The 16,820-nt window shown below is 46.9% G+C and overlaps 2 protein-coding genes across 4 annotated transcripts; both read right to left on the reverse strand.

The window, feature by feature from the left end:
- Nucleotides 1–3,178, reverse strand: Myl6 (myosin light chain 6). 3 transcript variants are annotated; one of them, XM_026398340.2, is made up of 8 exons: nucleotides 3,102–3,158; nucleotides 2,843–2,870; nucleotides 2,631–2,650; nucleotides 1,825–1,968; nucleotides 1,436–1,609; nucleotides 1,265–1,342; nucleotides 918–962; nucleotides 1–195 (listed from the first exon to the last, which is right to left on the reverse strand). In XM_026398340.2, the coding sequence occupies exons 4-7, from the start codon at nucleotides 1,892–1,894 to the stop codon at nucleotides 934–936; spliced, it is 351 nt and encodes a 116-aa protein (XP_026254125.1). In that variant the 5' UTR covers nucleotides 1,895–1,968; nucleotides 2,631–2,650; nucleotides 2,843–2,870; nucleotides 3,102–3,158; the 3' UTR covers nucleotides 1–195; nucleotides 918–933. The 3 variants fall into 3 exon arrangements, with proteins under 3 accessions (XP_026254125.1, XP_026254123.1, XP_026254124.1); XM_026398338.2 differs by lacking the exon at nucleotides 2,631–2,650 and having other exon boundaries at nucleotides 3,102–3,178; XM_026398339.2 differs by lacking the exons at nucleotides 918–962; nucleotides 2,631–2,650 and having other exon boundaries at nucleotides 3,102–3,178.
- Nucleotides 3,179–3,463: 285 nt separating this feature from the next.
- On the reverse strand, nucleotides 3,464–7,479 carry Myl6b (myosin light chain 6B). Its single transcript, XM_026398337.2, has 8 exons — nucleotides 7,404–7,479; nucleotides 5,952–6,168; nucleotides 5,232–5,259; nucleotides 4,861–5,004; nucleotides 4,372–4,545; nucleotides 3,883–3,960; nucleotides 3,706–3,743; nucleotides 3,464–3,565 (listed from the first exon to the last, which is right to left on the reverse strand). The coding sequence occupies exons 2-7, from the start codon at nucleotides 6,120–6,122 to the stop codon at nucleotides 3,715–3,717; spliced, it is 624 nt and encodes a 207-aa protein (XP_026254122.1). The 5' UTR covers nucleotides 6,123–6,168; nucleotides 7,404–7,479; the 3' UTR covers nucleotides 3,464–3,565; nucleotides 3,706–3,714.
- Between the last annotated feature and the right edge of the window lie 9,341 nt (nucleotides 7,480–16,820).

The following is a 16,820-nucleotide window of genomic DNA, read 5'->3' on the forward strand; positions in this document are numbered from 1 at the left end:
TGTAGGCCAAAAAACAGGTTTATTTGGTGAATGCTTATGGCAAACATCATCCATGAAAGACCAGGTGGGAAAGGTGTTTTGACAGGGGAGCCTAGGAAGCCTCCAGGGTCACCATACAAATCTCATACAGGGCAAGGCACAGGCTCAGGGAATACCAGCAATGTCCTCAGCCATTCAGCACCATCCGGACAAGCTCTGTGGAAATGAAAGGAGGGGTGAGCCCAGGGAACAGGGCTGGGGAGGGGTTACACCATGGACCAGGAAACTACAAGACCATGAAGGTAGCATGAGAGGGAGCATGCCCATAGCAACCAACCTTGGGGTCAGTTTGCAGAAAAGCCACCTTAAGTCTAATCAGTTCTCTCTGGCCCTGGCTTCCCTCCCACCAGCTGTTAGTCACCACCCCACCTTGAGCAGCAAGAACACAGCAGAGGCAGAAAGGTTCTCAACTACACCTACAGCTACTATCAGCCACTGGAGGGAGGAGAGGACAGAGTTTTGGGTTAGGGTACCTCCAAGCTGCCCAGCAGAGGGATGGGGATAGGGCTGTTCAGCTATAGCAGCAGAATGGGGCAGGCAGCCTACCCACCTATGCCAATTCTCCATGCTCCAGGGCCAAAGGACTACCCGAAAGCAAGATTAGCTATAGGCTGGTGTGAGTTCCCAGACACCAGTACCCAGGGCCCTATAAGCAAAATCTCAGACCATTCTAGGAGAGAGGTGGGAGGTACCATACCCCCAAGCTGCCTTCCTCTTTGAGGAATCCCTCCCCTCCCTAGCCAGCTCCATGCACAAACATGCCAGAAAGAAGTCAGATGGTAGTAGGGTAAGGGCAAGGGCTAGAGAGCACAGTTTGGGAAGAAAAAGAAACACTGGGGGAGATCATCTACAGAAGGAGAGGCTGGGAGGAGCCGTACCCGCCCCACGGGCCCGTCACCCCGACAGGATATGCCTCACAAACGCTGCAGGAAGGAAGAGACATTAATGGTGAAGACAAGACACAGACATGGGGTGAAGGGTTCAGGCAGTGGGGAAACAGACATTCCATTTACTTCCCATTCCTTTGCCCTTCTTTATCCCTTACTTTCCCGTTATCCCAGCCCCTGCCCCCTGCACAAACTCCCCACTCCTGGCTGGGCTGGGCCCTGCCTCTTGCCTCCTGGCTCTTTTTGGAGCCCAAATCCAGGGACAAGGAAAGCCCCAGAAGCTGTCCATAATATGCCCGCTATATGCTAACTGTGAAAGCCCCCAATTTACCCCTCACCTTCATAGTTGATACAACCATTGCTGTCCTCATGCCCCGCCACCAGCATCTCCACTTCTTCCTCTGTCATCTTCTCACCTACAGAGAGTGAAAGTGCATTTTTGGATTTGGGTGGCAAGTGAAGTACCTCAGGGTGGCACCTTAGTTCCAGGACAAGGGCACAGGCCTTACCCAATGTGACAAGGACATGACGGATTTCAGCGCCCATGACAGTACCATTCCCTTCCTTGTCAAACACCCGAAGACCTTCAACATAATCTTCATAGGTTCCCTGGTCCTTGTTCTTGGCTACAGTCTGCAGCATGGGCAAGAAGTGCTCAAAGTCCAGCACCTTTACATTCATCTCTGTCATGGGAAGTGGAAAAGTGTCAGCCAGAGAAGTCACGAAATTCCCCAGGAGAGGGAATTATGGGGGTCACAACAGATGTTCCCATCCAAAGAGGAATTCTGTGGGATTTGCTAATCAAGACAAGATTTGGTTGAGCCTGGGTCCTATGGCAATAAAGTTCAGCTGAAGTACTGTGGACCTACCACACTGAATTGTTCATAAGGATGCTCACCATCACTCTTGGGGTTCCCCAGGACCTTGAGAACCTCGGCGTTGGTGGGGTTCTGGCCCAGAGCCCTCATCACATCCCCACACTGGCTGTACAGGATCTTGCCATCACCTGTTCGGTCAAACAGCTGGAAGGCCTCCTTGAATTCTGAGGATTCAAGTGAACATGAGCACTTGGAATGAGGGGGTCAACTCAGATCCTACTTCAGAGTGATCTGCTGCCTGGTCAACTTTGATCACACTCTGGAAACCAGATACTACCCTGCTGCACTCACAAGTCAGCTAAGAACAATCTACTTCTCCCAACTCAAATGTCCCAATTAAAAATACAGTCTTTCTCCCATCCCCACCTTGTCAGCACAGTAATATTATATATACACCCCCCTCTGCCTACAGCAGGTCAGGCCCAGCCTCTTCACTACTACTACACTACTCAGGGCAGGAATTTGCCACCGCCCCATCTGGGTCCAGACCTTATAAGGAAGTGAGAGCAGTGGCCTGGGGTCATTCTAGCCTGCCACTTCCCACCCTTCCTCTACAAAGAGACCTTCCATTGGGTGGAGCTGCAGTTAATCCTTAGCATACTCTCCCAGTCCCCAACTTCACAAAAATATTAGGTCACTCTTTGCAATCTTCACAAATCCAAGCTAGGGGAGGAGGACAGTTGCCAACAGGACAACAGAAGAAGCAGAAGTCACTGATTAAGGGACAGAGGAGCACAAACAGCTTAATACACCCTCCCCAAATCCCACATAATCAGGCATGAGGTAACTCAAGTTGTTTCACATACCCACAGCACCTAAAACTCACCCAGTGCTTGGGGCTCAGATCTAGAGTGGAAGGGGAAGGAAGAAAGAATGAGAAAAGAAAATGGAGGACGCAGGAGGAAGGGAGAAGGGAATCCAGGAGGTACTTTCCTGGGGGGGGTGCGAGAAAGATGACAGGTTGGGGTTAGAGGATAAGTGCCAGGGGGGTGTCCCTCTCCCTAAGGGCGACCTCAGTTGGGATCAGAGACTGCCTACCTGCGGTCTGATCCTCCGTGAAGTCACACTGCTCGGAGAAGAAGGGAGTGGTCAGCATCTGAATTCCAATCCCACAAGCGAACATCCCAGTCCCACAAACTCCTGTTGTTCACGCTGGAGACTCTCTTCCCCGCAGGACTGGGCCCTAAACTTTCCAACCCCATCGCCAACCTTTCAAGCCCTCAGGCCCCCTTTGCCCCCGACCCCTGCCTCCCCTCCTCGCCCCACATCCCGTTTATCCCCAGGCCTCGGGCCCCACCATCTTGACTGCTCAGCTCTGCGGGACCTTTTCCTGCAGTAATGGCTCCGACTCCAAGGCCAACCCTAGTCTTAGTACGTCCTAATGACGTCACCCTCCTCGAATTCAGCCAATAGGAACCCCGGTCCGGATTTATGCAGATGACAATGCTGCATCTGTAACGAGGTGGGCGGGCCGGCTGTGGTCCCTTCTGCGCTGCAGCCCTACCTGGGCGCAGAAGCCGCGCAAGGGGGTGGGGTGGAGTGCACAGTGTCCGCTTCTCCGAACACCCTAAAGATCCGAGGATATCAGCTTTGGGAGAGGAGAGGGCCCACCCTTTACTCCTACCCCATTCCTCTGAAGAAAACAAGTCTGAGACCAAGCAAGGAACCATGTCTTTATTTTGACACAATAGGTGGCCGCCTAGTGGCAGAAACGTGCCTCCGTCTGCCTGGGAGAGGGAAGGCAAGCCGGCCCCACAGGATCTGTGGAAAAAAATGAAAGTTGCCAAGCCCTGGCGCTTGCGCAGTGATTGGACAGGAAAACGCACTCCCCTGCTTTCTTGCTGGCCGAGGGAAGAGGAGTCTTGCCCCTCAAGCCGGGCTGGGGAGGCTGGAGGGCCTACCTGTAGAGCTCAGACGCTTAGGATGTGCTTCAGGAAGGCTGCAGAGAGAGCAGGCAAGAAGGCTTCAGAAGCAGACCCTTGGATAATCCATCCAACTGTAGGTAATCCAGGTTGCCCCGCTCCCACCCGGCACTCCTCTTCCACCCCTGGACCCTCTGCGCCTCTGACTACCCTTACCCTCATAGTTGATGCAGCCATTACTGTCCTCATGTCCTGCCAGAACCGTCTCCACCTCCTCCTCAGTCATCTTCTCTCCTGAATCCCAAACACAGCATTGGAGCCCCCTGCCTTTCCTCCCTCTCCTAACCGGGCCAGCTCTTCCCACCCTGAATCTTGCTTTCCATATCATCAGCCTGAACACAGTGTCTAGGACCCAGTGAAACCTTTGACAAGAAATTGAAGCCCCAAGGATTGACTTAAATGGAATCACAGAGCACAAGTATTGCTTCCAAAGCTAGAACTTTAGGGCTTCCACCACATTCTCTTTCTGTCCATTTTGGAAAGCATTTTAGTGTTGAGAAGTCCCTCAGATTCTGCCCTCATGGATTTGACCTTCTCAATCTACTGTCTATGACCTGCAAGATAATAATCCCCTCCCTGGCTCTGCCTAGCTTGCCAACCTTCTTACTGATCTACTCTCTCCTCAATTTCTGGTCCCTGCCTTACCCAGGGTGGTGAGGACATGTCTGAGCTCTGCGCCCATCACTTTGCCATTCCCCTCCTTGTCAAACACCCGAAGCCCTTCCAAGTAGTCCTCATATGTGCCTTGGTCCCGGTTCTTGGCCACTGCTTGGAGCATGGGCAGGAACGTCTCAAAGTCCACGCGCCTGGTCTTCAGCTCTGGAGGTCAGAAAGAGGTGAGAGAGGTCATTGTGGTATCACCCAGGACCCAGCTCTCATCCCTACCACATCTTTCGTCCCCTTCAGCATTCAGGATGTTTTTCTGCCCCTTTGTTTAAGTTTTTGAAGTCCTGAGATCCACCCCAGCATTCTTTGTCACCTTACCAACATTCTACCATTGCAAATTGATGACTGAGTATGCAGCTCAGTGGTAGAATGCTTGGGTAGCATGCATAAAACCCTGGGTTTGATCTCCCAGAGCTCCTGCGAAAAAAAAAAAAAAAGAAAACCCACTTGTTCCAAAGCTCCTCTTACCATCACTCTTGGGATTCCCCAGGACCTTGAGCACCTCAGCGTTAGTCGGGTTCTGACCCAGAGCCCTCATTACATCCCCACACTGGCTGTACAGGATCTTGCCATCGCCTACTCGGTCAAACAGCTCAAAGGCCTCCTTGAACTCTGAGATGTAAGGAGGGATCAGTGTTGATCAGTGGTGCCCATTCCTCCACCGCCCCCCCTCAAGACAGGATCAGAAATGGTGTGGTAGACCTGGGTGCAACAAAGTTGGAAAAAGGACTAGTGTGGGAGGTTTCAAGGTCGGGACTGGAGTTATGGGAACAGAGAAGGGATGTGAGCAGGGTTGCTTGGGACTGGACAGTGGGCTTAAGGAACCAGCTTCTCCTCACCCTCCAGCTGGTCCTTGTTAAACTCGATCTGTGGAAGAAAAGAGCAGGTGAGGAGAGATGACAGGGTTTATTCAATCCCGCTCCAGCACTCCTCCCAACCAGCTGGCAGCCACTTCTGGGGAGAGGCCCAAAGGGACCAAGCTGGGAGCCCAGCCACCTCAGTCCCATTCCCAGCTCTGGGCCTTGGGAGAATCCCAAGAGGAGGAATTATAGTGGGGAGGGTTTCCTGGGAACAGGGTTAATCCCATGCCACCTGTTTCCCTCCCTCCACTGCCCTGGGCCCTGCATCCCTCACATAACTGGGGGCTGAACAAAGGCTAAATTTACCCCTGGCCCCCAGCTGTGATTGTCTAACAAGCCTGTCCTCTTCAGCCTCCCCTCCTGGGGTTCAAATCTGTGGCCTTTTGAATTGAATAGCCAGCCAGAAGCAGGCAGCAGCTCCTTGCCTTCACCTTGAAACTGTCCCCAGAACCCAGGTGTTCCCCACCTCACAGTCCCTGCCTCCACCAGGGGGTCAGCAAGTATGTATATATGGTACACATATGTCATAGGATAGAAGGACAGACAACAGCAAAGACAACAGCAGAATCATAAGCCCAATAGGGGACTGCAAGGAACCCCCAATCTCATTCATCCCTACCTTCTATGTACTCCCTAATCCTCTAGGCAGAATCAGACCCTGAATCACTCTCTCCACACTGTCGCTTTCTGGGGACTCACCACCACTTTGGAGAGATCCACAGGGGGCTCCTGGGTTTTCACAGGCACCTGGGGAACAGCAGGCTCAGCCTTGGTCTTGGCTGGAGGGGCCCCTGCTGCTGGCTTGGCAGCAGGCTTAGAGATGGAGGGCCCTGCTGGTTTCTTCACGGGAACATCCTTCTTGGGAGGCATGATGTCCGGTGACCAAAGGACAGTGTGCTGATGGGGGCACCCATCTCTGTTTAAATAGCCAGGGAGTCTGGGATGTCAAGGGGCGGGGGCAGGGGCAGGGAGCCAGTTGGCAGTGGTGAGGGTGAGGTAGGAGAGATATGCCTGCCTGTCCTCACTCCCCTGGCCTACTATGGTTCAGAACTCCTGCCCCAAGGTTTTCTTTCCTCTGCCCACTCCTCCCCAAAAGATGACCAGAATATTGTTCCCTTTGGGGGCAGAGGGAGTAAGCCAGAGACTGCCCAGAATGAGGGAGTTAACCTCCTGAGTAAGGATAGGATGCTTGCCAGTGACACTGAGATAGGGGTGAAGCAAAGGAGTGAAGCCAGAAGTTCTAGACTCTAGAAAGCTCAGGGAGGGGTGGGAGTCGGGGAGGGGGGGAGAGCCTGGAGAGGTTTGTGTGAAGTGGGAACATTTAAAGGATGGTCTGGAAACAGTGAAAGGTGAAAAAACAAGCAGCCTGTCCAGCCCCCCTAACCATGAATGAGGGGCAGGGATAGCTGACCCCATAGTCTAATAATTCCCAGTACTTGTAGTCTCTGGGCCCCCCAGTCTAGGCCTGAAACTGTGCATAGTAATAGGGGAGGGTGAGGCTCTCCATTGTCTCCTGTATCTAGTACTGATTTAGGGGTGGGGGTACAGCTAAGAATCAGGTTTAACACCTACCACCCATACCCATACTTCCAAAGAAGGAATCTTCTTCCACAAGCCCACAATCATTCAAGTCAGACAAAAGGTAGGGTGCTTGCTGAAAATGCAGGGAATCCCTGGTGGCACCTGGGGGTAAGGGCCGCTCTAGGAGACAAAAGGCCTAGATTCTGTAATCCAAAAAGATATGGAAACTCCTATGGGCTCCATGAGTACTCATCCCCCAACCAAGGATATAATAAAAGCCCTGACTCTGGCTCCAGGTTACAAAACCTTGCGGGGTGCGGGGTGGGGCAGAGAAGAAGGGACAAAGTTGGGGGTGTGAGGAAGGGGTGCTGGCTACTTTTGTTCTGGGAAAAAAAGGAGAGGATTTAGGCAGCAATCTGAGGAAGAGAGTAGTGATTCCACTTGGGCCCTGGGGTTCAGATTGATGCTGGGTTCCCATTTGCAAAAAAGCCTCTGAATCTCATTACAGCAAATTGTCTTAATTTTGGAAAATAAGAAAATCATTCCTCCCGCGAATAATGCATCCATCTTACGCACGCATATCCCTAAGCCTTAAAGGAAAGAAGCCCTCCCCAGTCCCCCAAAACTCACCCTGCAGGGTCCAGGTAAGGGGCGGGGACCGAAGGCAGCGCGGCTCCGGGCCCTGAAAGGTTAATTCCGTCAGCCGCGGAGCATGCCGGGAGTCGTAGTCCTCCCGCGCCTGCGGGCTCACGGGAAACTTTCCAACTCGGTAGTGACGCGAGGGCGTGGGCAGGGCATCCGGACTGCGACCGCGGTTAGTGACTCAGGCTCTGCGGAGCGGGCTTATCTTGAGCAGTCCCCTCCCTTGACCCTAAAACGTTGCGGGGCTGCACAGGATATCCGCTGTGCCTAGCCCTGTGGTGAGTTTAGAGTGGCGAGGGTGTTTTTCTGCATCTCACCAAAGGTGAGAGAACTCAAAACCAGAGGAAAAGTTGCAGCCGGCGGTTTGAAGATCAGATAGCTGAAAGCACTGTTCCGCAGAGAGTAGCTGTGATGTCTTTCGTTTCCTCTAGCAATTTGATACAGGGAAAACAGGCTAATTGTTGTGTGGCTTGGAGCAGTTAACTTTCAAAGTGTATTTTTATTTTTTAAATAAACTGGTCGCTGAGGTAAATGAGATTTACAGTTAAGCCCGGTCACCTGACCTCAGACTCTCCGAATCGAAGCTTCTGCCTCTGCAGCCACTTTTGCACCATTCAGTGCTCTGGCGAGGCATGGAAGCCAGGGCTATGGGTATGCAAAGAGTGGCTCAGAATAGAAAACCGCCCGGATCCCCAGAGTGAGGCCCAAGTGAACTTTATGGGCTGTAAGTGAAGTTTACTGGTTGGGGAAAGCTTCTCAGAAGAGTAGAAATGGAAGGGTTAAGGATATGGCTCAGAGGTCCTGGCTTCGATCCTCACTACGACCCCCCCAAAAAAAGAGGAGTAGTAGAAAAGTTCTGTAGGACACAACCCGAAGAAGCCAGGCTGCAGCCGGAGGATGGCAGGTTTAAGGCCAATCTGGAATGATGTAGTTAGAAACCACTCTTGAGAGCTAAATTAGAGAAGCAGCATTGGTGCACTCTCATTAGAATCTGTAAAATAGAAGTTTTAAGAGAACCCATGTTTGGAGGGGCAACACCATAAGGGACTTGTGTCTTTCCAGGGACTGGTGGGGCTCAAACCCAGGACCTCCTACTTGCTAGGCATGTGCTGGACCACTGAACTACATAACCTGCCCAATTCTTGTTTTGCAGTACTGGGGATTGAACTGAGCTACATCTCCAGCCCTTTTTATGTATTATTTTTAAAAATTTGAGATAGGGTCTGGCTAAGTTGCTGAGACTGGACTTGGATCATGCCATTCTCCTACCTCAGCTCCCTCTCCCCCAGTCTCTGAGATTACAGACAGGTGTCACCACACCTGGCTTCTGTCCAATTTCAAAGATGTGGTCTATCTATTTTTGTTTTGTTTTGTTTTTTTACTTACCCTCCTTTCCTCTAGCTGTGGTCCACTTTAGGCATTTGCCTAATATGAGATTTATGGCCTCAGTGGACTTGCTACAATTTTCTGTTTGCTTTATAGAGAAGTAGTGCAAGGAGAAGAGACAAAAGACCATTGACAAATAGATTGAAAAACTATCCTAGTGTGTGCACAATGCACGCGTGCACACATGCACACACCATTCCTGCTTTTTTCATTTTTAGAGTTTTGAGACAGTCTCACTACATTGCCCAGGTTGGCCTCGAACTTTCAATCCTCCTGCCTCAGCCTCTCAAGTAACTAGCTGGGATTACAGGTGGGTGCCACCATGCCCAGCTCAAGTTATATTTATAGACCTGTACAAGATGCAAAATATAAACAGAAAAATTAGTTTTATGGTAAGTAAAGCTAGCTTCATATTTGTAATGTTCTTTACTAGTAGTTCACAGATTTAGCTACTTTTCAGAATCTCCTAGGAATTTGTAAGCAGACAGACTTCCAGACTTTCTCCTCAAAATTTCTAGGGAGTGGGAATGTTTTTGTGGGGTGTGTGTGGGTGTGGGTGTGTGTGCATGTGCACGGGCGCGTGCATGGGAGGTGGGGGGTACTGGGGATTGAACTCAGGGACACTCAATCACTGAGCCTCATCCCCAGCCCTATTTGTATTTTATTTACAGACAGGGTCTCACTGAGTTGCTTAGTGCCTCGTGTTGCTGAGGCTGACTTTGAACTGGCTATTCTCCTGTCTCAGTCTCCTGAGCCGCCTACCCAGGACTGGAAATGTTTTTAAAATATTTTTAGTCTGCTAGAAAGCACAGAGAATAAGCTACCAAACATACAAGTAACACAGATTTACTAAATAGAGTGATCACTTCAAATTTTATGTCTGATTATGTGATGTCCCTACTTAAAATCCTTCCATTTGTGTGGACTCCTTTATCTTTTTTTGATTAAGATTTAATCCTGAGGCTAGGTATAGGTGAGAGAGAGCTTCCCTAGCATGTGCAAGACCCTGGGTTCAAAACCCATCATTACACAAAAATAAATAGAGTCACTCTTTAGGGTCTCACAAAAGCACTCCTTTTTTGTAACAGCCACACCTACCAGCTTGCAGTATTTCATACATGTCCTGTGTCCTCATTGCTCAGGTTCCCTTTCTATTATGATCCTATACACCTCCCCATCCCCACACATATGGTATATCCAGGGCCAGGCAGAACCAAGCACATATTAAGTTCTGAAATATTTGTAGAAAGAATGGATATCTCAGTGAAAGGGAAGAGCCAAGGATGGACACCCATACTACTAAGTCAATAGGAAGGTACGTTGGAGATTAAAGGGATTGAGAAAGTTCCCATTATTGAACTCTTTATTTTTACTTTGAAATAGAAAGTGAGCCAGGTGTGGTGGCACACACCTGTAATCCTAGCAACTCAGGAGGCTGAGGCAGGGGGATCACAAGTTCAAAGCCCACCTCAGCAACTTAAGGCCATAAGCAACTTAGTGAAACCCTGTGTCAAAATAAAAAATAAAAGGGCTGAGGATGTATGTGACTCAATGGTTAAATGCCCCTGGGTTCAAACCCTAGTATCAAGAAAAAGAAATAAAAGGTGAAATGATTTGATTTGCTAAGAGAAGTAGGAGATAAGTTGAGAAAGTAGTAAAGATTTGAGGTAGGTATTGTAAAAGATGGGAAATGACTTATTTGTTTAGTAAACATTTACCAAGTGCTAAGCACTTGTACTAAGCACTTGTACTTCATGCTGAGTAGCATGAAGAGTAGTTGCAATGGAAAATCATGAATTTGCTTTTTTTTGGGGGGGTGGTTTTTGGGGGTTAAACCCAGAGCCTTGCACATGCTAAGCAAGTGCTCTCTCACCAAGCTCCATCCCTAGCCTGTAATTCCTGCCCATGAATTTGGAATAGTGCCAGTCTATAAGGTACTAAGTTCCTTCTTCCAGCAGCACTTTGCCATGTGCACAATTGAGCCAGATAAAAGAGTCAACTGGAATGGTCAGATCTTGGCATTTTATGGAATAGGGACAATGGATGAACATGGGATAAAGGGAGTTGAGATTCTAGGTAAAAATAGGGTTTTTGGTCTAGGCCCAAAAGAGAAGGAATAAGTATAGAGGAGTGGGCTGTTAGATTGAGAGAATATAGAGTCATTACAGGCAGAAATTTCAGTGAGGTTGAAGAAGTAAGATAGTTGAGCCTGGTGCAGTTGTACACGCATAAAATCCAGGCTACTGGGGAGGCTGAGGCAGGAAGATGTCAAGTTCTAGGCTAACCTCAGCAATTTAGTGGGACATGGCCTCAAAATGAAAAATAAAAGGGGCTGGGAATGTAGCTCAGCAATAGAGCATCCCTGATTCAATTCCTGATACCACTTTTAAAAAATGAGATCGTTGAAGACCTTAGTGTTGCAGTGAAGAAAATAGTGCATTTGAGATTAAAATTTTGAAAAATATAGTGGAAGCCAGGAACCAGGGTGAATGGCTATGGGTAGAGATGATTGAGAGATGAATGGGGTGAAGATTATTATTTTTTTTGTTTGGTACCTGGGGTGTTAACCCCTGAGTCACATCCCCAGCCCTTTTTATTTTTTATTTTGAGACAGGATCTCACTAAGTTGCTTAGGGCCTCGCTAAGTTGCTGTGAGTCTGTCTTTGAACTTGTGATCCTCCTGCCGCAGCCTCTTGAGCTGTTGGGATTACAGTCGTGCATAGCCACACCCACAAGGTCATTAGTTTTGATAAAATCCATTAGTGTTCTTTCAACTGAGAGTATCAAAAATCTGGCTAAACAATAAGGGGATTTATTGGTTTATGTAATTGAAAAGTCAAGAATCGGGTAGGCTTTAGATTTATTTTGACCCAGGAATTCACAACAAAACAAAGGGATTCATTCTTTAATACTCTTGGCTCCCTCCTCTATGTGTCAAGAGAATGAACTTCTCAGTTCCTCCAGCACTTATTTTTTATTTTGAGACAAGAGTCTTGTTAATTTTCCCAGGCTGGCCTCAAATGTGAGAATGAACTTCTTTTGACCATTGGAATCAATTCCTGGACTTCACCTTGACTGGACCCACTTAGAAAAATGCCCATTTACCCTTGAACTAATTGCTCTGGCAAGATATGTTTTGATTGGCTTAGGCATGGCTTATTGCCCATCCCGGTAGCAAGGAAGATGGTGTGTTCTTCTGATTCACTTAGGCCACTTAAGGTGTGTCCCTGACACTGGAGGTAGATTGGGGTCAATCTAAATGGAAAGGAGTGGAAAGAATACTGGCGAGAAACCAACAATGTCAACCACAGTGAGGAACTGTGATGCTAGTTATTGAATAACCGCCTGTGCTGTGCACTGAAGGCCGCAGGAGGGTAGCAAGATTTCGAATGCCAAACCCATTGGTAAATATTGGGGAATAACCAAGTTTTTAGTGAATAACAGAAATGACAGAAGATGGAAACAATATATAATACTCCCATCATCTCCAAAAGAGCTGAGATTTTTGCTGACTTGAGAGTAATGATGAAGAATCTTCTTTGAGGAGCAAACAGCCCCCCTTGCAAGATAAATATATGGGATTCAGGATAAGGAGCAACCCCTAGAGGGTGCTACAGGTGAACAGAACCTCTCCAGAGGTGAGCCAGGTTTAAAGGGAGGCTGGAATAAGCTTGTGTCAGTACAGTTAAAGAATACGGGGTAGATAGAGTGGGTGGGACGTTCTGTGGAATGAGGCTTGCAGAAGGCACGGGGGAAGGTTTGAGAGGAAGGGGAGCAGAAGGAGATTATTTCAGGGCCCTTCAGCTGCTCTTCTAGGGCATCTTTATTCTTTATTCCTTTCTTATGTTCAATTATTTATTATAGTTTTACTTGCCTAAGCACCCTACTACTTTTCGTTTGGGATTTATAGTTTTTTTAGGGTAGGTAGTCTTGCTTTTTTTTTTTTTTTTTTTTTTTTGGTACCAGGGATTGAACCCAGGGGCATTTAACTACTGAGCCATGTCCCCAGCCCTTTTTATATTTTATTTTGGGACAGGGTCTTGCTGAATTGATCAGGGCCTTGCTAAAATTCTGAGGCTGGCTTTGAACTCATGATCCTCCTGCCTCAGCCTCCCAAGTCCCTGGGATTACAGGCATGGGCTACTGCATCCAAGAGTACTTGTCTGGCATGCTTGAAGTTCTAGGTTTGATTCCCAACACTGCAAAACAAAACAAACCCTGTATATTTCCAGTAGCACTAACTGTGAAATACTACACAAGTTTTATGGAATTCCATCCAAATATGAGAAAATTAGCAGGTAGATTACTGCTGGAGAAAGGGCTTGACTGACATCAACAAGAAAGGACACGGGCTGGGGATGTGGCTCAAGCAGTAGTGCGCTCGCCTGGCATGCGTGCCGCCCGGGTTCGAGCCTCAGCACCACATACAAACAAAGATGTTGTGTTCGCCGAAAACTAAAAAATAAATATTAAAAAAATTCTCTCTCTCTCTTTCTCTCTCTCTTTAAAAAAATAAAAATTAAAAAAAAAAAAAAAACAAGAAAGGACAGTTGTTAGTCTCACTGTGAGGGAAGACTTAGGAAAATCTATAAAAGTAAAAATTTACACATCCATTGGCATGATTTTCATAATATTCAGGATTGGAGAGAATATAGGAAAGCGATTTTCACATGACAAAGGCACATATAAGATACATGCATTATAATCTTCTTAAATTGCAGTTTAGAAGAATGCAGTAAATGTCATTAAAGCACAGTGGTTGAGAGCTGGGTTTTGTGGTTCAGTGGTAGAGCGCTCCCCTAGCACGTGTGAGGCACTGAGTTCAATCCTCAGCACCACATAAAAATAAATAAATAACTACAACTAAAAAATTTTTTTTTAAAGTACAGAAGTTGACCCAGTAATCCCACTTATCCTAATTAAAGCATTTGAGACATATATAAATATTGTTTGTGTCTATTGCCAGTGATTAGCAAAATATTGGGAACTATCTTTATTGCCTCACAATAGATCAGCGAAACTATGGTAAATTCATTCTGTGGCATTATATACAACTATTATATATTTTTTTCATGATACTAAGAATTGAGTTGAACCCAAGTCCTTACGCATGCTAGGCAAATACTGTACTACTGAGATACATCCTCAGCTCTATACATTATGATTTCAAAGAATACTTTATGAAGTATAAAAATGCTTCTGTGCTAAGTGAATAAAGTAGGTTATACTATGATCCTAATTTGTAAATTTGTATTCCTGTAATCATGTTAGCTTTCCTTGTGTGTTGGTCACTTTTTGGTCTTAAAAAAGGTTGCTAGCCAGGCATGGAAGCACATACCTAGCTACTTGGGAGGCTAAGACAGGAAGATCACAAATTCAAGCCCAACATGGGCAACTTAGTGAGATCTGTCTCAAAATAAAATGAAAAGAACTGGGGACATAGCTCAGTTAAAAAAAAAAAAAAGTTGCTATAGTTCCAGACATCACATTCTGATACTAATGACCTAAAAAGGCAGGGGTTGAGAGGTTCTGAGTTTAATCTCCAGCACCACAACCCCCCACCCCCCAAAAGGAAGAGGTATGAAGGCTTTCTTTTATTTTGTTTTGGTTCTGGGGATTGGACTCATGGGTCTGTACCACTGAGCTATATCCTTATTCCTAAAATTGCTAAGGTTGCTAAATTGTGGAGGCTGGCCTCAAACTTGTGATCTTCCTGCCTCAGCCTTCTGAGTCCCTGCTATCAGGCATACACCACTAGGCCCAGCATGACTTCTTTTGATGCTCCAGTCCCCAACTGACTTCCTTTTACATTTTTACTAGAACTGGGTCAGAATTATCCCAAATTATAGGGGAGTCTGGGAAAATGAGTATCCAGCAAAGAGGATTGTGATTAATCCCATGGGGCTGGCACACTGTCACTTGGAATTCTCTGGGGTTCTCTATGTAGGGAAGAGGAGAAAGCTATTGGGTAGCCATCTGTGTTGCTATACCCGGTTACTTAACTACAGCACATTAGTTCAGTAGAGCCACATCCTATGAAGTAGCATTTGCAAAAGGCCATGACAATGTCCCCATATGCAGTCATACCTGTCTTTCTCTGGAAAAAGTGCAACATGCATCACAGATATAAAAAATGAAACTATTTTGATATATAACAAGAATATTTAATCCCTCTGACTAATGACTTGGTTCATCTTCCTGTACATATAAGAACTATGTATTGACTTGCCGGTGTGGTGACACATGCCTGTAACCCCAGCAGGTCAGGAGGCTAAGGCAGGAGGACAGGAGTTCAAAGCCAGCCTCTGTAGTAGCGAGATGCTAAGCAACTCAAATCCTGTCTCTAAATAAAATACAATTAGGGATGGGGATGTGGCTCAGTGGCTGAGTGCTCTGAGTTCTTAACTCCCCCACCCAAATAAAGAACTACATTGGGGGCTGGGGAGGTGGCTCAAGCGGTAGCGCGCTCGCCTGGCATGCGTGCGACCTGGGTTCGATCCTCAGCACCACATACCAACAAAGATGTTGTGTCCGCCGAGAACTAAAAATAAATATTAAAAATTCTCTCTCTCTCTCTCTCTCTCTCTCTCTCTCTCTCTCTCTCTCCTCTCTCACTCTCTCTTTAAAAAAAAAAAAAAAAAAAAAGAACTACATTGGGCTGGGGATATAGCTCAGTTGGTAGAGTGCTTGCATTGCATGCACAAGGCCCTGGGTTCTAATCCCCAGCACCACACACACACCAAAAAAAAAAAAAAAAAAAAAATGTACTGAATACTGAAGTGTGATATTTAATATGTAGATTGGTACTCCTCCCTATTGTATCCTGAACTTTGGAAAGGTAAAGAAAGAGTAGGGACCCTTCCAGACTGAGAAAATTTGTGCCATGTCCTCCTCTGGTTTCTAGAAATATAATTACTTAAAGTGATTTCTTAAAATCATATAGAGCAAAATCCCTGGTATATTGTCTGAAGCCAGCTAGACCAGCAGGTCTTGGGTCACATGCCCAGTATCCAATAGTTAAGTAAGAAACCTTAAAAATGTAAGTTCTTCTGCCCTGTGTCTTTGGAGTTTACCCCACTAAGGGTCTGGAGTGGTCAGGAGGAAGCAGCAGTATGTGAGAACTCTTTCTCATGGCAAAGCTTGGGGTGCTCTTAAATTGATGAGAAGGAAGATGCAGGAGAACCAGCAATCTGTACAAAGGGATCACTGAAAACAAAGCAGCTAAGTCAGTGGACAATATAGATGTTAAATTCAGTTTTTGCCAATAAAGAGAATTGTGAAAAATGATGGACTTGGGCTGGGGATGTGGCTCAAGAGGTAGCGCGCTTGCCTGGCATGCGTGCGGCCCGGGGTTCAATCCTCAGCACCATATACCAACAAAGATGTTGTGTCCGCTGAGAATTAAAAAATGAATAAATATTAAAATTCACTCTCTCTTTAAAAAAAAAAATTATGGACTTGAGCTTAGTCTCCTCCCCTGAATCTTTCCCCTCTTCACACTGGGAGCATTCTAAGTTTTTGTTTTTGTTTTGCAGTACTGGGGATTGAAGCCAAGGCCTTGCACATGCTCCAATGGTAGATAAGTGCTGTGTCATTGAGCTACATGCCCAGCCCTTTATATTTTTTTGAGACAGAGTATCACTAAATTGCCTAGGCTGGCCCAAACTTGAGATTCTCCTGCCTCAGCCTCTCTAGTCAACTGGGATTATAAGCATGCACACTGGGATAAGATTTTTATCATTTTAGAGAAAATGATAAAGCCTATGAGGCACTAAGAAAATCTCCAAATTCCTATTCCAGTGACCCTGTTTTTAGTAGTAACTTTTCATCCATGTCACTCTCCTTTCATTTAGCAATTAGAACACGTGGTGGAGCACATCCCTAGAGCCTGCATTCCAGAACGGTTCCTGTGAGGAGCCGAGTTCAAAGTGAGCATGGGTATTAAAATGGATATGGGGGGCTGGGGATGTGGCTCAAGCAGTAGCTCGCTTGCCTGGTGTGCGTGCGGCCTGGGTTCGA

This window comes from Urocitellus parryii, chromosome 5 (genome assembly GCF_045843805.1).
Source record: "Urocitellus parryii isolate mUroPar1 chromosome 5, mUroPar1.hap1, whole genome shotgun sequence".
In the NCBI taxonomy this organism is placed as follows: Eukaryota; Metazoa; Chordata; class Mammalia; order Rodentia; family Sciuridae; genus Urocitellus; species Urocitellus parryii.